This window comes from Scyliorhinus torazame, chromosome 11 (genome assembly GCF_047496885.1).
Source record: "Scyliorhinus torazame isolate Kashiwa2021f chromosome 11, sScyTor2.1, whole genome shotgun sequence".
Taxonomy (NCBI): Eukaryota; Metazoa; Chordata; class Chondrichthyes; order Carcharhiniformes; family Scyliorhinidae; genus Scyliorhinus; species Scyliorhinus torazame.
This window is the reverse complement of record NC_092717.1, coordinates 87690725-87711665: the sequence shown is the minus strand read 5'-3', so window position 1 is coordinate 87711665 and position 20941 is coordinate 87690725. Positions and strand designations below refer to the sequence as shown.

General features: G+C 47.1%; 1 protein-coding gene across 8 annotated transcripts in view; it reads right to left on the bottom strand.

Moving 5' to 3' along the window:
- LOC140385361 (syntabulin-like) overlaps positions 1-20941 on the bottom strand; it is a 194264-nt gene that overhangs the window by 35051 nt on the left and 138272 nt on the right. For all 8 annotated transcript variants that reach the window (XM_072467438.1, XM_072467439.1, XM_072467437.1 and 5 more), the window contains one exon: positions 4722-4919. In XM_072467438.1, the coding sequence (XP_072323539.1) occupies positions 4722-4919 (198 nt within the window). The remainder of the gene's footprint in view (positions 1-4721; positions 4920-20941) is intronic.

The window sequence follows — 20941 nt, the reverse complement described above, 5'->3', positions numbered from 1 at the left end:
CGGCGCGGGGGCGGGGTATGGGGTGTCAGACCCGCGATTCTCCGCGGATTGGAAAATCGGCACCAGTCGGCGCGCGCGGTCGACGCAGCACCGTTCGGGGGCCCTTGAAAGAGGCCTATCTGGGAGGGGCCTATATTTACAGGGTCGGCCTGCTGTGTGAGTCCGCCATGTTGTGCGGACCCGCGGCCGGAAGTGCAGGGCCCTGTATCGGCAGCGGGATGCGAGGACTACTCCGGGGCCCTGCTAGCCCCCTGCAAAACGGAGATTCACTCTGGACTTTGTCCAAAATAGTCCACAGTGATTCGTGCTCGTTTTCCCACGAGCGTGGGGACATACCCCCATTATTGGAGAATTCCACCCAGCCCCATAATTGGAGAATCCCACCCAAGAAATTTCTTCCGACTATCACCTCCCATTCTCCAGAGTCCAGGGAGTAGGGGTTTTGGGAAGAGGGGTTGCTTGGCAAGTGAGTGCGGGAAGGGAGTGCTGAGTGAATGAGTTGGAGGAGGGTTTTGGATGAGGGGGTGCTGAGTGAATGAGTTAGGACAAGGGGGTGCTGAGTGAGTGAGTTAGGATTAGGGGGTATTGAGTGAGTGAGTTGGAGGAGGGTTCTGGATGAGGGAGTGCTGAGTGAATGTGGTTAGGATGAGGGGGTGCTGAGTGAGTCGGAGGAGGGAGCTGGGATGAGGGGTGCTGAGTGAGTGAGTCGGAGGAGGGAGCTGGGATGAGGGGTGCTGAGTGATATGAGTTAGGATTAGGGGTGCTGAGTGAGTCAGTTGGAGGAGGGTTCTGGATGAGGGGGTGCTGAGTGAATGAGTTAGGATGAGGGGGTGCTTAGTGAGTGAGTTGGAGGAGGGTTCTGGATGAGGGGTGCTGAGTGAGTCAGTTAGGATTAGGGGGTGCTGAGTGAGTGAGTTGGAGGAGGGAGCTGGGATGAGGGGTTGCTGAGTGAGTGAGTTGGAGGAGGGAGCTGGAATGAGGGGTGCTGAGTGAGTGAGTCGGAGGAGGGAGCTGGGAAGAGGGGTGCTGAGTGAGTCAGTTAGGATTAGGGGGTGCTGAGTGAGTGAGTTGGAGGAGGGAGCTGGAATGAGGGGTGCTGAGTGAGTGAGTTGGGGGGAGGGAGCTGGGAAAAGGGTCTGTTGAGTGAGTGAGTTGGAAGAGGGAGCTGGGATGAGGGGGCGATGAGTGAGGGGATTTCGAGGAGGGACTGCTGAGTGAGTGAGTGGGGTGGGAGGGGCTTGGGAAGAAGAGCTTTAAGTGCTTATGCTCCAAAAAACAAGCTCCTCTATTACATTAATGGCAACTAGAAAATACATTAGAGACTGTCGGCCATTTTATTGCTGCTGCCCTCTAGCTTTCAAGCCAATATTGAAGATTTAAAGTTATTTTGTATTGTACCTTCGTTTGTAAATATTGATCAGAATTTCCGGGCTGTTTGCGGTGGCGGGATCTTCCTGTCCTGCTGATGGTGCAGCCCCTGCCATAGGTTTCACGGTGAGCGCTTCAAACGGGAAACCCGGTGATGCCTCCCACCGATACACACGGCGGGTTGCACAGTAATACCCAGGCAATAAATTAAACTTAGATGTGATTGTGCTTTGTTTGTTGATCAATTATATAATCAGTAATATTGTTGAGTATAGATTTGGACATTTCCCCAAGGATTTTTCTTGCATCTCGCATTCACAGCTGCTGTATTGACTGAACATTACAGATGTGTTGCCATCAAAAAAAGGACCGTTATATATATTTTTTCCTATTTGTTTTTTAAAAAAAATTATTCTACCTCTTTTTACCCCAATGACCCTTGAACTACAAGCCAGGATGATGAGTGGCCTGACTTGGACTTGGGGAGGTCAACCACTGAAACATCAGGAGATGAAGTTTGATTGATGGACACTTGATGGATGGCAGTTGGGAAGACACTGTCACAAGATGCGGAAACACCTTTGATATTGCGGAGTATGCATGGCCTTGCAGTGCCTGTGAGGAGAATTGATAAGGATGGAGATTTGCTTTGGGAATGTCTGAACCAGGCCCCAAAAGGCTGGAATGGAGCCAGTAAACTGGCTTAAAGGGACACTGCTTCCAGGACTCAGGGCTGCAACCGTAGTGAAATAGTCAACCACTGAAAATGGAGAAAGGGACATCAGAGTGACTGGCCAAAGAGTCCACCCCTGTAAAGTTACTCAGAAGACGTGGTACTGTATGTACCAAAGGGAATTTTTACAAATTTAGTGTTCTATTGTGGAACAGACTTAGCTGGGTTTTCCATTTTGGGGAGCTGTAGTGGAACATATAGATTGGGGCAGTTGTTTACATGGAAACAGACAGAGAAATTAGAAGCAGGAAGAGGTCATTCAGTCCTGTGAGCCTGCTCCGCCATTCATTGTGGCTCTTCATCAAGTTCAATATCCTGATCCCACCTTCCCCCATATCCCTGGATCCCTTTAGCCCCAAGAGCTATATCTAATTCCTTCTTGAAATTACGTAATGTTTTGGCCTCAACTACTTTCTGTGGTAGTGAATTCCACAGATTCACCATTCTCTGGGTGAAGAAATTTCTCCTCACTTCGGTCCTAAAAGGTTTACCCCTTATCCGCAAACTATGACCCCTAGTTCTGGACTCCCCAACAATCGGGAACATTCCTTCTAAATCTACCCTATCTAATCTTGTTCGAATTTTATAAGTTCCTATGAGATCCCCTCTCACTCTTCTAAATTCCAATGAATATAATCCCAACCAATTTACTCTCTCCTCATGACAGTCCCACCATCCCAGGAATCAGCCTGGTAAACCTTCGCTGCACTCTCTCCATAGCAAGAACATCCTTCCTCAGATAAGGACACCAAAATGGCACACAATACTCTAGGTGTGGCCTCATCAATGCTCTACACAATTGCAGTAAAACATCCCTATTCTTATACTCTGCATTTTGAGACCTTGTCGAAAACCTTCTGAAAGTCGAAATGAACCACATCCACTGGTTCTCCCTGGTCAACTTTACGAGTTACATACTAGTTTGCGTTTTAAAAAAAAACTTTTGAGGCAGCACAGTGGTTAGCACTGCTGCCTCACAGCGCCAAGATCCCAGGATCGATCCCGGCCCTGGGTCACTGTCCGTGTGGCGTTTGCACATTCTCCCCGTGTCCATAAGACCATAAGACATAGGAGTGGAAGTAAGGCCATTCGGCCCATCGAGTCCACTCCACCATTCAATCATGGCTGATTCCATTTACCCGCTCTCTCTCCATAGCCCTTAATTCCTCGAGAAATCAAGAATTTATCAACTTCTGTCTTAAAGACACTCAACGTCCCGGCCTCCACCGCCCTCTGTGGCAATGAATTCCACAGACCCACCACTCTCTGGCTGAAGAAATTTCTCCTCATCTCTGTTCTAAAGTGACTCCCTTTTATTCTAAGGCTGTGCCCCCGGGTCCTAGTCTCCCCTGCTAATGGAAACAACTTCCCTACATCCACCCTATCTAAGCCATTCATTATCTTGTAAGTTTCTATTCGATCTCCCCTCAACCTCCTAAACTCCAATGAATATAATCCCAGGATCCTCAGACGTTCATCGTATGTTAGGCCTACCATTCCTGGGATCATCTGCGTGGGTTTCACCCCCACAACCCAAAGATGTGCAGGGTAGGTGGATTGACCACGCTAAAATTCCCCTTAATTGGAAAAAATGAATTGGGTACTATGAATTGGGTACTCCAAATCTATAAAAAGAAAAAAAACTTTCTTCTCATGTATGTAGTGTGTTTCTCCTTTCAATAAAGTTACTTTTCTTTTTATATTATCAATTATAATTGTCATATTATTATTATTCAATAGTCAGTAAAATTGTTGTTTTGACACATTACTTGACATGGTCACTCATTCCTGGTCCATCTAGAGTACAGCTCTGAACCGAAGTGAGACTCGGAAGAGTCTCTCATGTTTCCTTACAAGCCAAATGTTTCCCCGTACTGTGTAAATAACGATTTAGAAAACCTGTGGTATTTGGAGGGGTAGTTAAGAAAGAAACTACTTACTAACCGTCACAAGAACCTTCACAAGGACCATTGAGGATCACTGACTGATCTCCCCATGGGCTTTGCAGAATACGAGTTCCTGTGGTGAGCGGGCAGAGACCCGCCAGCTGGAGCTCGTTAGCTGGACCTTTCAATGTAGTTCCAAGACCTGTACCGGCAGTTCCCGATAGTCCTGGGTTGGGACGTTTGTTTTGTGTGCCGTGGAAACGGCTTTATTTTCAGTTTAAAATAAACAAGTTTGGCCTTTCACTCTGCCCCTCCTGGAATTATTACAAAGGGTACGCAAAACGTTGGTCAATCTGAATTGGGGATGTATGGAGAGGGACGCAGTGCCTTCGAGAATCGTGGTCTGAAGTTGGCAGGCCTGATCAGGGAAGTTAAAGGAATATCTGCTTACAGTTCGTTTGTAAAGTTAGGCAACACAATTAACAATACAGCAATTAATAGAATTATGTTTCATTTGTTTTACAATGATTACAATACCTTTCACTTTAAAAATGTGTATTTAAAATGTAAAGCGGTTAGTCAAGTCCTTTGTCTAAGCCTAAATATTCATTTTTGAATACTTAGATCAGAATTGATGAACAAAAGATGCCAAGTACAGAATATAGAGCATGAGGTTTTGATCAGAAAAATGAAATGCAGTACTTCATCAATCCTACCAGCTTTCATTAGTATACCTGATAGTTGGGCTACTGTCACTGCCTTTGTATGAACCAGAGTTACTGCTGCTACTGCGAGATGAAGCTCCGTAGATGTCACGAATGTTGGCCGTATTTCTATACACCGCTGACACCGGATCCTTCTCTCGAGCAATAGTTGGGCTCCCCGACTGCTTGTGACCACCAGAAGTATTACCTCTCCCATGATTACCGCGGCTGACAATTGGAGAAGAAATTATTTTCACATAAATAACTGACTGTAGTATAGATCAAATGCGTGCCACACAACACAAGTTCTACATTTACAGACAAATAAAGCAATCAGCATTCAGAAGGTATGCTCTGTTAACAAAAGCACCCTCCTGGATATTTTCAAATGATATCCACTTTCATCAAATATTGGTTACCCTGAGCAGCCATTTAACTAACAGCAATAAACATAAAAAACAAAAAAAAATACATAGCAAATCCATCACCATCTATAAAGTAAAAAGGACAGTGTAATATCTCAGCATAATACTTTGGCTGAATTTTTATCTGGGAGAGCACATGGCTTTGGGTCGGAGGTTAAAACAGGAAGAAATGTCAGTTCATCAGGAAGCTAGCTCCAACCCAACAATTTCCACATTTAATTTGCATACATAAGGCTGTAAGCATGCAACCACTTTGGAAATGGTAGGTTGTCTATTGCCATAAGTTCATCCAAATTACAGCAATATTAAAAACACTTCTGACTTTAACATTGGGTCTGTAAGTTTCCTAGGTCTCCGGACACTATTCAGTGAATGTGAGGTGACGACATCGCAGCAATGAGGTAGCTGAAGAAATCTCAGGAAAATATGCCAATGGTGGGTGCTTACTTGTGTTGCTTTGAATTGATCATCAGATGAGGACCAAGATGGCCAGAAACATCTCCAGTAACTGCACCACAACAGGATGCTGCTCACAGACCAGTAGCTCTGTGGGAGAGTGTCAGAGAGAGGAGAACGGCAGAGCGCGAGGAGAGTGTCAGCAGGAGGAGAGCGGCGGAGAGGGGAGAGCAGCAGAGAGGGGGGAGAGGCAGAGAGAGGAGAGCGGTAGAGAGGGGAGAGCGGCAGAGAGGGGAGAGCGGCGGAGAGGGGAGAGCGGCAGAGAGGAGAGAGCAGCAGAGAGGGGGAGCGACAGAGAGGGGAGAGCGGCAGAGAGGGGAGAGCAGCAGAGAGGGGAGAACACCGGAGAGGGGTAAGCGGTGGAGAGGGGAGCGTGGCGGAGAGGGGAGAGCGACAGAGAGAGGAAAGCGGCAGAGAGGGGAGAGCAGCAGAGACGGGAGAGCGGCAGAGGGGGGAGAGCGGCAGAGAAGGGAGCAGAGAGGGAAGAGCGGTGGAGAGGGGAGAGCGGCGGAGAGGGAAGAGTGGCGGAGAGGGGAGAGCGGCGGAGAGGGGAAAGCGGCGGAGAGGGGAGAGCGGCGGAGAGGGGAGAGCGGCAGAGAGGGGAGAGCGGCAGAGGGGGGAGAGCGGCAGAGAGGGGAGAGCGGCAGAAAGGGGAGAGCTGCAGAGAGGGGAGAGCGGCAGAGAAGGGAGGGCAGCAGAGAGGGAAGAGCGGTGGAGCGGGGAGAGCAGCGGAGAGGGGAGAGTGGCGGAGAGGGGTGGAGAGAGAAGAGCAGCGGAGAGGGGAGAGTGGCGGAGAGGGGAGAGCAGCGGAGAGGGGAGAGCGGCCGAAAGGGGAGAGTGGCAGAGAGAGGAGAGAGCAGAGAGGGGAGAGCGGTAAAGAGGGGAGAGCGCAAAGAGGGGAGAGCAGTAAAGAGGGGTGAGTGCAGAGAGGGGAGAGCTGTAAAGAGGAGAGAGCGGTAAAGAGGGCAGAGCAGCAGAGAGGGGAGAGCAGTAAAGAGCGGAGAGTGCAGAGAGGAGAGCTGTAGAGAGGGGAGCCGCAAAAAGGAGAGTCGCAGGGAGGACAGCTACAGAGAGGGGAGCCACAGCAGATAGTGGCAGATAGCAGGAGACAGTATCGCAAAATGGGATCTACATGCATAGACTGGAGTTCCTTTAAATATCTGACTGCATATGTCTCAGGAGGCTCAAGATGTTATGTAAGGTGGATGTAGACATTTGCAGCATCTTAGAAGAGGACTTTGTGTACCTTGTGTGACAAATAACCAGTGACTTCCATTGCCACCATCACAGTCAGCTTTGTTTGCCTCTAGTTGCTTCCACGGCTCTTCTTTTATAACTCATTTACAGCATGTGGGCATCGCTGGTTAGGCCAGCATTTATTGCCCATCCCTAGTTGCCCTTCAGAAAGTGTTGGTGAGTTGCCTTATTAAACCGCTGCAGTCCTTCTTGTGTAGGTGCACCCACTGTGCTGTTAGGGAGGATTTAGCCCCAGCAACAGTGAAAGAATGGCGATATATTTCCAAATTAGGGTGGTGAGTGACTTACAGCAGAACCTCCAGATGGTGAGGTTCTCAGGCAACTGTTGCTCTTGTCCTTCTAGATGATAGTGGTTGTGGGTTTGGAAGGTGCTGTCCAAGGAACCTTGGTGATATACTGCAGTGCATCTTGTAGATGGTACACATGGCTGCCACTGTTTGTTGGCGGTAGAGGGTTTGAATGTTTGTGGAAAGTGAAGCAGTCAAGCAGATTGTTTTGTCCTGGATGGTGTCGAGCTTCTTGAGTGTTGTTGGAGCTGCACTCATCCAGCCAAGTGGAGAGTATTCCATCACATTCATGACTTGTGCCTTGTAGAGGGTAGACAGGCTTTAGGGGGGGGGGGGGGGGGGGGTCAGAGGGTGAGTTACTCTTCATAGGAATCCTAGCCTTTGACCTGCCCTGGTAACGACAATATCAATATCACTAGTCCAGTTCAGTTTCTGATCAATTGTAACCCCCAGGATTTTGATTGTGGAGGATTCAGCGATGGTATTGCAATTGAATATTATGGGGGTTGGTTAGGTCCTCTCTTGTAGGAGATGGTCATTGCCTGTCACTTGTGTGGCGCGAATGTAACTTGCCATTTGTCAGTCCAACCCTGGATATTGTCCAGGTCTTGCTTCATTTGGACATGGACTGCTTCATTATCTGAGGAGTCACGAATAGTGCTGAACATTGTGCAGTCATCCACAAACATCCCCACTTCTGAACTTATGATGGAAGGAAGGTCATTGATGAAGCAGCTGAAGGTAGTTTGGGCTAGGACACAATCCTGAGGGACTTCTGCAGTAATTTCCTGCCGCAGACATCTGCAGGCACCTAAGGCAGGTGACTGACGACTAATTGCGAGGGCTGGCAATTATGCCAACTTTACCACTGACAATGTCAGTTAGAATAGCAGGAGTTCAATTTTGTAGCTCTGACTGACTCCCTAAAGGTACAGTACACAATGAACAGCACACAGATGGCTCTCTGGAGACAGCCAGATCAGCCAGGAGTATTTGTCAATTGCAAGAGCTTCCACTTTATCAATGTGTTGCGGGCATGCAACCAGTGGATGATGTTTATGTGTGTGTTCACAAGAGTCCTGACTGGCAGCTCTCAAGATGCCATTCTGTGGCAGTCCAAGCTCCTTCTTGGATCTGGAAGTAGGCTTATGGGGTGGCTACTGGGTAACAAAGGATATCCACAACAAAATTAATTCCTGACACCTGTTGGAAATATGGCCACTGAAGCCCAACAGTGCTACAATATATCTGACAGCATCATCAGATGTGTAATAGAATCAGTGTGCTGAAGATGTTCTTAGGTGCCTGAGCACATCTGGAGGCAGTCTTCGATACACATGAGACAGGGCCTAGAGGATGGTCATTCTCTGCACAACAGCAACGTCTTGACCTGTAGGAAGACCTAGACAAAAAACTCAGATCCTCCACCAACATTTCAGAGGGTAAGGAGGAAGAGGATGCAGTCAAATATCGCCAGCCATTTACATTGCTGCTTGGGACATCAAGGATGCCCTTAATAATACAAACTTCACTGCAAAGTCCATGGTGCTGGTCACAATATCCATGTAGAAGACATCATCTCAGTGGCCTGTGACATCAGCACCTTCCCAACCCCGTGCATCAATCTAGTTGAAAATGCAGCATATCTCCTCTGCTGCTGCTCAATTATTCTCCTTTCCATCAAAGGCTCCTGAGGTACATCACCCGGGTCTATTTGAGCAGAGTTTGGAGAAGGCTGCGTCCACTGCTGTTCCTGTCTCCATCATCTGTTCGTGTTCACTTGTGAGCAAGCTATCTGTCCAACTGGCCCCACTGAAATGGGAGCATCTGTACTGAGCACGACGCGCATGAGTCCTGTGGTGATGTACCCTCAGGAAAGTCAGCTTCTCTGAGAACCTGTCCTTGCTACGCCCGCTGTGCTGCACATGAGAGATACCTCTTCAGAGATAGAAGACATGAATTAGTCATGGCAAGGTAAGAATGTGGCAAGTTCTCATGATCAAGTTGATCTATTTCATTGTTGAAACCAAGTCAACTTGACTGAATGCCTTTTGACATTACAAAGAACAAAGAACAAAGAAATGTACAGCACAGGAACAGGCCCTTCGGCCCTCCAAGCCCGTGCCGACCATACTGCCCGACTAAACTACAATCTTCTACACTTCCTGGGTCCGTATCCTTCTATTCCCATCCTATTCATATATTTGTCAAGATGCCCCTTAAATGTCCCTATCGTCCCTGCCTCCACTACCTCCTCCGGTAGTGAGTTCCAGGCACCCACTACCCTCTGCGTAAAAAACTTGCCTCGTACATCTACTCTAAACTTTGCCCCTCTCACCTTAAACCTATGCCCCCTAGTAATTGACCCCTCTACCCTGGGGAAAAGCCTCTGACTATCCACTCTGTCTATGCCCCTCATAATTTTGTATACCTCTATCAGGTCGCCCCTCAACCTCCTTCGTTCCAGTGAGAACAAACCGAGTTTATTCAATCGCTCCTCATAGCTTATGCCCTCCATACCAGGCAACATTCTGGTAAATCTCTTCTGCACCCTCTCTAAAGCCTCCACATCCTTCTGGTAGTGTGGCGACCAGAATTGAACACTATACTCCAAGTGTGGCCTAACTAAGGTTCTATACAGCTGCAACATGACTTGCCAATTCTTATACTCAATGCCCCGGCCAATGAAGGCAAGCATGCCGTATGCCTTCTTGACTACCTTCTCCACCTGTGTAGCCCCTTTCAGTGATCTGTGGACCTGTACTCCTAGATCTCTTTGACTTTCAATACTCTTGAGGGTTCTACCATTCACTGTATATTCCCTACCTGCATTAGCCCTTCCAAAATGCATTACCTCACATTTGTCCAGGTTAAACTCCATCTGCCATCTCTCCGCCCAAGTCTCCAGACAATCTAAATCCTGCTGTATCCTCAGACAGTCCTCATCGCTATCCGCAATTCCACCAACCTTTGTGTCGTCTGCAAACTTACTAATCAGACCAGTTACATTTTCCTCCAAATCATTTATATATACTACAAAGAGCAAAGGTCCCAGCACTGATCCCTGTGGAACACCACTGGTCACAGCCCTCCAATTAGAAAAGCATCCCTCCATTGCTACCCTCTGCCTTCTATGGCCTAGCCAGTTCTGTATCCACCTTGCCAGTTCACCCCTGATCCCGTGTGACTTCACCTTTTGTACTAGTCTACCATGAGGGACCTTGTCAAAGGCCTTACTGAAGTCCATATAGACAACATCTACTGCCCTACCTGCATCAATCATCTTAGTGACCTCCTCGAAAAACTCTATCAAGTTAGTGAGACACGACCTCCCCTTCACAAAACCGTGCTGCCTCTCACTAATACGTCCATTTGCTTCCAAATGGGAGTAGATCCTGTCTCGAAGAATTCTCTCCAGTAATTTCCCTACCACTGAAGTAAGGCTCACCGGCCTGTAGTTCCCGGGATTATCCCTGCCACCCTTCTTAAACAGAGGAACAACATTGGCTATTCTCCAGTCCTCCGGGACATCCCCTGAAGACAGCGAGGATCCAAAGATTTCTGTCAAGGCCTCAGCAATTTCCTCTCCAGCCTCCTTCAGTATTCTGGGGTAGATCCCATCCGGCCCTGGGGACTTATCTACCTTAATATTTTTTAAGACACCCAACACCTCGTCTTTTTGGATCACAATGTGACCCAGGCTATCTACACCCCCTTCTCCAGACTCAACATCTACCAATTCCTTCTCTTTGGTGAATACTGATGCAAAGTATTCATTTAGTACCTCGCCCATTTCCTCTGGCTCCACACATAGATTCCCTTGCCTATCCTTCAGTGGGCCAACCCTTTCCCTGGCTACCCTCTTGCTTTTTATGTAAGTGTAAAAAGCCTTGGGATTTTCCTTAACCCTATTTGCCAATGACTTTTCATGACCCCTTCTAGCCCTCCTGACTCCCTGCTTAAGTTCCTTCCTACTTTCCTTATATGCCACACAGGCTTCGTCTGTTCCCAGCCTTTTAGCCCTGACAAATGCCTCCTTTTTCTTTTTGACGAGGCCTACAATATCATTCGACATCCAAGGTTCCCGAAAATTGCCGTATTTGTCTTTCTTCCTCACAGGAACATGCCTGTCCTGTATTCCTATCAACTGACACTTGAAAGCCTCCCACATGTCAGATGTTGATTTGCCCTCAAACATCCGCCCCCAATCTATGCTCTTCAGTTCCCGCCTAATATTGTTATAATTAGCCTTCCCCCAATTTAGCACATTCATCCTCGGACCACTCTTATCCTTGTCCACCAGTACTTTAAAACTTACTGAATTGTGGTCACTGTTACCGAAATGCTCCCCTACTGAAACATCTACCACCTGGCCGGGCTCATTCCCCAATACCAGGTCCAGTACCGCCTCTTCCCTAGTTGGACTATTTACATATTGTTTTAAGAAGCCCTCCTGGATGCTCCTTACAAACTCTGCCCCGTCTAAGCCCCTGGCACTAAGTGAGTCCCAGTCAATATTGGGGAAGTTGAAGTCTCCCATCACCACAACCCTGTTGTTTTTACTCTTTTCCAAAATCTGTCTACCTATCTGCTCCTCTATCTCCCGCTGGCTGTTGGGAGGCCTGTAGTATACCCCCAACATTGTGACTGCACCCTTCTTATTCCTGATCTCTACCCATATAGCCTCACTGCCCTCGGAGGTGTCCTCTCGCAGTATAGCTGTGATATTCTCCCGAACAAGTAGCGCAACTCCGCCTCCCCTTTTACCTCCCCCTCTATCCCGCCTGAAACATCTAAATCCTGGAACGTTTAGCTGCCAATCCTGCCCTTCCCTCAACCAGGTCTCTGTAATGGCAACAACATCATAGTTCCAAGTAGCAATCCAAGCTCTAAGTTCATCTGCCTTACCCGTAATGCTCCTTGCATTAAAACATATGCACTTCAGGCCACCAGACCCGCTGTGTTCAGCAACTTCTCCCAGTCTGCTCTGCCTCAGAGCCACACTGTCCATATTCCCTAGTTCTCCCTCAACGCTCTCACCTTCTGACCTATTGCTCCCGTGCCCACCCCCCTGCCATACTAGTTTAAACCCTCCCGTGTGACACTAGCAAATCTCGCGGCCAGGATATTTATGCCTCTCCGGTTTAGATGCAACCCGTCCATCTTATACAGGTCACACCTGCCCCGGAAGAGCTCCCAGTGGTCCAGATAACCGAAACCCTCCCTCCTACACCAGCTGTTTAGCCACGTGTTTGTCTGCTCTATCTTCCTATTTCTAGCCTCACTGGCACGTGGCACAGGGAGTAATCCCGAGATTACAACCCTCGAGGTCCTGTCTTTTAACTTTCTGCCTAGCTCCCTGAACTCCTGCTGCAGGACCTCATGCCTCTTCCTGCCTATGTCGTTAGTACCAATATGTACAACGACCTCTACCTGTTTGCCCTCCCCCTTCAGGATTCCCTCTACTCGTTCGGAGACATCCTGGACCCTGGCACCAGGGAGGCAACATACCATCCTGGAGTCTCTTTCACGTCCACAGAAGCGCCTATCTGTTCCCCTGACTATAGAGTCCCCTATAACTATTACTCTTCTGCGCTTTGACCCTCCCTTCTGAACATCAGAGCCAGCCGTGGTGCCACTGCTCTGGCTGCTGCTGTTTTCCCCTGATAGGCTATCCCCCCCGACAGTATCCAAAGGGGTATATCTGTTCGAGAGGGGGACAACCACAGGGGATTCCTGCACTGACTGCCTGCCCTTTCTGGTGGTCACCCATTTCTCTGCCTGCACCTTGGGTGTGACCACACTTACATAACTGCGATCTATGACGCTTTCCGCCACCTGCATGCTCCTAAGTGCATCCAATTGCTGCTCCAACCGAACCATGCGGTCTGTGAGGAGCTGCAGTTGGGTGCACTTTCTGCAGATGAAGCCATCCAGGACGCTGGAAGCCTCCCGGACCTGCCACATCTCACAGTCAGAGCACAGCACCCCTCTAACTGACATTGCGTCAATTAATTAAAATTAAAATTTGTCTTTTTTTTTTATAAATACTTTTTTTTTTTAAATTACAAAGTTACTGTCAACTATCTGTTTCCTAGCACTAGATTTCTAATAGAAATGCGATAGCTAACTATAATATCCTCCGATCTCTGGCTTAGATATCCTCTAAATTATAATTAAGTTATTATGTTTAATTAGTTCCCAAATAGTCAAAAAAATTTAGGTTAGAATCGCAACCAGCCACTCAGGTCACAGCTTTTCTGTCCCCCCCGACACACACAATTTGAAAAAAGGTATAAAAGTAAAAATCACTTGCTTACCTTCTGAGATGTTCTCAGGTTCTCTCGCTGACAGAGACTGCTCCTCCACCTCCAATCCTTGGCCTGCACAATGCTAATAATATATAATATAATATGGCACTTACCTTACACCAATGGGTCTTATTATTAGGTTAGAGGAGGAGGGTGGGTGGGAGACACTACACGTGTAGTGTCTCGGGTTTCCTCTCCACCAGAATTTATTGGGGGGGGGGGGGGGGGGACTTGCCAGAGGTCGAACTTCCGGCTCCCGCCGAAATCCAAAGGGCTGCTCCTGTAAAGGTAAGGTTTTTAAACTCACTACTCACCTCCAAGAAGGCCCCTGCGCACCGCTGCCGCCGAAATCCAAATATCAGCTGCTGTGCGGTGTTAACAGGTAGTTAACAGAGATTCTGTGCGGTGTTATCAGATAGTTATCAGCTGCTGTGCGTTGTTATCTGATAGTTAACAGCTGCTGTGGTGTGTTATCAGGTAGTTAACAGAGCTGATGCGCGGTGTTAGGTAGTTAACAGAGCTGCTGTGCGGTGTTATCAGGTAGTTAACAGCCGCTGTGCAGTGTTATCAGGTAGTTAACAGCTGCTGTGAGGTGTTATCAGGTAGTTAACAGCTGCTGTGTGGTGTTTTCAGGTAGTTAACAGAGCTGCTGTGAGGTGTTATTATTAGGTTAGTGGCTTTTATTAATTTCACAATCCAATAGCTAGGAGCTCCCCATTTCTGACAACAACCTCCATTTATATAGTGCCTGTAGTGTAATAAAACATTTCAAGGCACTTCACAGGAACGTCATGAAGCAAGATTTGACACCAAGGAACAGAAGGTGATATCAGAGCTGATAGCCAAAACCTAGTCAAAGAACTAGGCTTCGAAGAGTGTCTGAAAAGAGTAAAGATAGTTAGATAGGCAGGAATGTTTAGAGAGAGATTTCCAGATCTTAGTGCCGAGGCAACTGAGGATGGTGTTATGATTTACATTGAGTCTTAGCAGCGGCAGTAAGTACTATGTATTAATATATGCATGTCGTCACCGGAAGTGATGTCACAGGTCGGTAGCCCGGGAAATTGCCAGAGTGAAGGAGCTGCCAGTAGCGAACACACCTTGTAAATAAAGTTCTGTGAGCTTTTAACCCTCCGTGTTTCCTAGTGTCAGTTCTCCACAATTCACAATGCAAAAACTGGCAACGAGGACTTTGAACGGTGCTTGCTAGCCATCCAGAAAAAAAGAAATAACGAATGGCGGGAAAGAAGACTTAGATGAAAAGCTCTTGCATTTGCTGCAGACAAGGTGGACGTGAGTAGCAATCTACCGCAGAGCAATTATGGAGATAAGGTATTTTAACAAACAGACTGAAGCCCGGGTGGTTGCCTTCTTCAAACAGGAAAAGCAAGGTAGCTGCTGAAAACATATTGCAAAGTGTGCATACGGGGAACCTCCACGGGAAGAAAATTGGCGTGAGATTTTGGTGCCGTGGGACCATTCAATGAAAATGTTGGGGCAATGGGGCTCCTAAACTGAGCGTTTTGACTAGTTTGTGCAGGAAAACAAAATAGCAGAAGATATTAGGGCTTCCAGGTTCCTGAGCATGATGGGTAAAACGTTCAATCTCCTCAGATGTTTAGTGCAATCAGAGAAGTCAGGCATGAAAACGTATGAACAAATTGTAGAGATCCTCCAAGCACGCTATTCAGCGAAGACTTTGGTGATTGCAGGATGTTTGAGATTCCACAGAAGACATCAAGAAGAGGGGGAAACCTATTGCACAATTGCTGGCTGTATTAAAAAGACTTGCAGAATACTGTGAGTTTGGTGATGAGTGGAATGATACATCTATAGTGCTTCACTTTGCAGACCACTGATTGGTCTGTAGTCTGCAAAGTGAAGCACGAAAGAAACGGTTGCTAACCAAGAGTAACGTTGCTCTGAAAAAGGCCATGGAAATTGGCATTTCAATGGAGCTGGGTGCGAAAGAGGCTCAGCAACTGAGTTTGAATTCTCAGATACACAAAATGTCAGCAGAATCGCCACCTAAGAATTTCAAAACCTTTACATGTCACTGATGCATGAAGCCAGGGCAGTTACAGTCGTGCCACACAAGTGTCCGGCAATGACCATCTCCTACAAGAGAGGATCTAACCACCGCCCCTTGATATTCAATGACATTACAATCGCTGAATCCTGGGGGTTACCATTGATCAGAAACTGAACTGGATTAGCCACATTAATACTGTGGGTCCCAGGGCAGGTCAAACGCTAGGAATCCTACGGCGAATAACGCACCTCCTGACCCCCCAAAGTCTGCCCACCATCTACAAGGCACAAGTCAGGAGTGTAATGGAATATTCTCCACTTGCCTGGATGAGTGCAGCTCCATCAACACTCAAGAAGCTCGACACCATCCAGGACAAAGCAACCTGCTTGATTGCTCCCCCTTCCGCAAACTTTCAAACCCTCCACCACCGACGAACAGTGGCAACCATGTGTACCATCTACAAGATGCACTGCAGTAACTCACCAAGGTTCCTTAGACAATACCTTCCAGATCCACGACCACTACCATCTAGAAGGACAAGAGCAGCAGATACCTGGGAACCCTGCCACCTGGAGGTTCCCCTCCAAGTCACTCACCACACTGACTTGGAAATATATCGCCGCTGCTTCACTGTTGCTGCGGCAACATCCTGGAACTCCCTCCCTAACAGTACAGTGGGTTTACCTACATCTCAAGGACTGCAGCGGTTCAAGAAGGCAACTCACCACCACCTTCTGAAGGGCAACTAGGGTTCGGCAATAAATGCTGGCCTAGCCAGCGATGCCCACAACCCGTAAATGAATTTGAACAAATTCAGCTGCAGAATGTTGGTGCAAGGATATAATTTACAGAAGCTATGGTTAAAAAAAGGTCATCTAGAACATGCCAACAGGAAGCAAAAGCAAGCTACGAGCAAAAATAGTAAGAAGCATGTGCTAACCAAACAGCATGTCAACAGAACAAGAGAAGTGTTCATGCTATGTAAATGAGTCGAGTGAAACGAGGCAACTCGCATTCTGGAGACAAATTGTCACTGAATGTGCTAGCCATTGCTGGTATTACAAATAGATAGAGGGTCACTCCACTGCTGGGTGGACTGCCAGTAAAGATGGAAATCGACACTAGGGCAGCAAGCAGTCTTGCTGTTGCCAGAGGCATTCTATCAGGACAAACTGAGACACATTCCCTTGAAACCTTCAAGAATAGTGTTGAAGACATACATTGGTGAAGTGATTTCATTGACGGGCCACATTAATGTAGCTGTGCAGCTTAACAAGTAAACAGCAGACTTGCCTTTACATGTTGTAAAAGGGCAATTATCCAGCACTGATGGGTTGAACACAGTTAGAAAAGATTTGACTGAACTGGGCCGAAGTTAACCTGATGACTCTAAAGAAGCACACTGTTGTGTGTGATAAAGTACTGGGGAGTATGAAAGGCTTCAGTTATATTGAAGATTAAAGATGGAAGCCAAGCAAAAAGCTTGAAGGTAAGATTGGCACCCTATGCTATCAGGCTGAAAGTGGAGAGTGACTTGGAATGGCTGGTGAAGACGGTTTTCATGGAACCTGCACCAATAGTACCAGTCACCAAAAATGATGGATCCGTATGGATTTGCAGAGACTTCAAAGTCACCCTTAATCCAATGTTGTGTACTTAACAATATCCACTACCCCACATTGATGACCTGTTTGCAGGATTGGCAGGGGGGCCAACATTTTAGCAAAATCGATCGGAGTCACGGTGGCGCAATGGTTAGCACTTCTGCTTTACAGCACTGAGGACCCAAGTTCGATCCCGGCCCCGGGCCACTATCCGTGTGGAGTTTGCACATTCTCCACGTGTCTGTGTGGGTATCACCCCCACAACACAAAAAGATGTGCAGGGTAGGTGAATTGGCCACGCTAAATTGCTCCTTAGTAGGGAAAAAAATAATTGGATACTCTAAATTTATTTTAAAAATTGATCTGATCAGCCATACTTACAGATGAATGTAGACCAGAAGTCACAGGAACTTCTGACAATTGTGACACATAAAGGTTTGTTTCGGTAACGAAGATTACCATTTGGTATCACATCAGCTCCTGCATTGTTTGAAAGAGCAATGGATCAGATCTTGAGTGGACTAACCAGAGTCCAGTGCTATCTGGATGACACCCTAGCCACTTGAAAAAATGAAGGGGACCATCTTCGGAATCCGGATGCCACTCTTCAAAGGTTAGAAGACTATGGACTGAGTGTCCACAAGGGCATGTGTGAGTTCTTCTAGTCTTCCACTGGGTATTTGGGACATGTGATCTATTCCACGGGCCTTCACAAATCTCCTTTGAAGGTCAAGGCAACCAAAGGTGCTTGCTCCTCAGAAAATTAACTAGTTGTGATCCTTCCGAAGATTGTTGAATTACTACAGAAGATTTGTTCCAACTTAGGCAACCTTTTAAAAACCATTGCATAACATGTTGTGAAAAAACAAGACGTGGGAGTGGTTGGATCAGTGCAATAATGTTTTTGTGCAAGCCAAAGAAGAGTTGCTCAAATCTGAAGACCTTATGCATTTTGACCCTACCCTATCCCTACAGTTGGCGTGTGACGCATCCCCTTATGGTGTTGGAGCAATGGTATTCCACATCATCCCGCCAGGCGAAGAAACACCCATTGACTTTGCATCTCGAATACTGAGCAAATATGAAAGTAACTATGAACAAATTGAAAGGGAAGCTTTAAGAATTACCTTTGGATCAAAGAGATTCCACCAATTCTTGTACAATAGAAGTTTCACGCTGTTGGTGGACCATCATCCATTAACGACAATGTTTGGGCCACACACAGGAATTTTCTCACTTGCACCATGTAGAATGCAAAGTGGGCATTGCTTTTGTCTCCACATACTTACACTATCAAGTATTGACAACCAAGTCTCCATTGTAATGCAGATGGACTTTCACGATTACCACTACCAATTGTTTTGTCAGCAAGTAGTTCATCAAACTACTCAAATGGAAGTACTTCTTTGAACAGGTAGACAGTAACACCTGTCACTTCAGGACAAGTGAAGAAGTATACTCAGACTGATCCGATATTCTCCAAAGTAATGGATATGGTACTACGAGGCAAGACCTCAGTTCTAAAACCTGACTTGAAACCATACTCCACGAGAAGATTGGAGCTGGCTGTACAGTCAGGTTGTCTTCTTTGGTGGCTCAGAGCGATCATTCCGCCACCATTGAGAAGACGAGTGTGAAACAAATTGCATGAGGGCCTTGCAGAATTGTGCGCATGAAAGAAATAGCAAGGAGTTATTTCTGGTGGTCTGGATTGGACGCGGAGATCGAAGGGAAAGCTGGGACGTGTTGTTCATGTGTCAAAGTACAAAACTTATCACTGGAAGAACTGCTGATTCCTTGGGAATGGCCGGAAGAGGCTTGGGAATGGGTGCAAATCGACTTCAAAGGACCTTTTGAAGGACATATGTTATTGGTAACAATCGATGTTCATTCAAAGTGACCAGAAGTCGCCATAATGAAGTCAACTTCATCAGAAAAGACGATTGAGAGGTGAGAAGTCTTTGGTAGGTTTGATTCCATGAGCAATTGGTAAGCAATAACAGACCTTAATTTGTCTCCCAAGAATTCAAATGTTTCTTGAAGAATGGTATTTAACATATCGTCCCATCTTGCTACAACCGGACAAGTAGAATGCTTCATTCAAACCTTGAAACACACATTGAGAGCAACCAGGGAACAAGTTTCGCTGATCAAACGCCTTAAACAATTCCTTTAAACATTATTTTTAATTAAAATTTTTCCAATTAACGGGCAATTTAGCGTGGCCAATCCACCTACCCTGTACATCTTTAGTTGCGGGGGTGAGAACCACGCGGACACAGAGAGAAAACGCAATCTCCATACAGTGACCCGCAGCCGTGATCGAACCCGGGTCCTCAGTGCCGTGAGGCAGCAGTGCTAACCACTCCATCAATGTGCCGTCCTTAAGCAATTCCTACTGATGTATAATAATACTGCTCATTCATCGTCTAAAAGTTCTCCTGCATTATTAATGATGAAGAGACAGTTGCATTCAGCATTCAACTTGTTGAAACCTCTGAAAATGAAATAAATCGTTCAACAGAAACAACAAGGACAGACAGAATGGCAGGGAAATAAAGCAAAACATTGTGTCTTCCATCAAGGACGAGGTGTGTTGGCCAGGAACTACTCCACAGAGGAAAAATGGGTTTGTGCCGCGATCCTTGCACAAACTGGGCCTGTCTCGTATACTGTCCAGACTAGAGATGATGTCACCTGGAGGGGCATGCGGACTAGCTGTTAGCGGGAGAACCGATCCACCGGAAATGCTGCTGAAAATTCAGATTCATCTGTACAAAGCTGAGCTGAACCTTCCTACACCCCTGGCACTGACAGACACTGTTGAGGATGACAGCGCCTCAGACCAAGCACAGAGTCAACCTCTAGTTACAACATCGACACCGGTCAAAACAACCACTGGTGACATCCGTACAAAGACAAAAATGCCAGAAGCAGATGCCAGAGGTTCACCATCAACCATTCTGAGAGCAACGATCTCCAAACCGTATGACTTATTGATCATTGCTCATGTTACACAGGTTTGAAATTGTTGGGGATGTTCAATTTAAAGGGGGAAGAAATGTTTTGTATTCACATTGAGTCTCATGCCGTGATCTACCAGCCTTATTGAGCCCGACTCAGGGCTCGACAAGCCTGGAAAATCTTGCCAGAGACCTCTCGCAAGATTTACCGGCCTCGTCGTGCCATGGGAGATAACGTGATCCCATGAGGCGTCGCGATCATGACCCCGCCCACAATGGATAAGGCCTAAATGTGCATATTCAAGTGTGTAGGCAGGCTCACTTGAATATGCTCACGACAGAGTTACCCAAGGTGCGGGATCTAACACCGAGCAAGTATTGTTTGGCACTGGTTTCCACCAATGTGGACCAGGCGTACCGGCATGGACTGTCTCCCAGACAATCGTGGGCCACTGGGTAGTCAGGCTCTGGGCATGGAGATACCCAGGCATCCCTGATGTCACCCAGGCACTGTGACACTGCCAGCTTGGCATCGTTAACTGGGCAGCCTGGCACTGCCAGGGTGCCCAGGTGGCACTGCCAGCATTGGTGCGCCGGAGGCCGCGGTTGGGGCTTGAAAGATCAGGGCGCCATTTCTGATCTCGTCCTGTCTTGGCAAGCGGAGGTCGTTAATACAGGAAATGGGACAAAGTGCCGCCTCAGCGGGGCATTCCTCACCAAGTCCCGAAAGTGAAACAGAATCCCATTTAGTAGCGAGGTCATTCTCGTTGCTGCCATCGTAGGGAAACACCCGGCTACATGCACCCGACATAGGACTGTTTCATTTAAGTTAAATCATGCCCTTAGTTGCTGCATTGAGCACTGTGTATTAAGCCACAGATCACGAGCGTAGAGTGAAGAAACAATCTGTAGTGT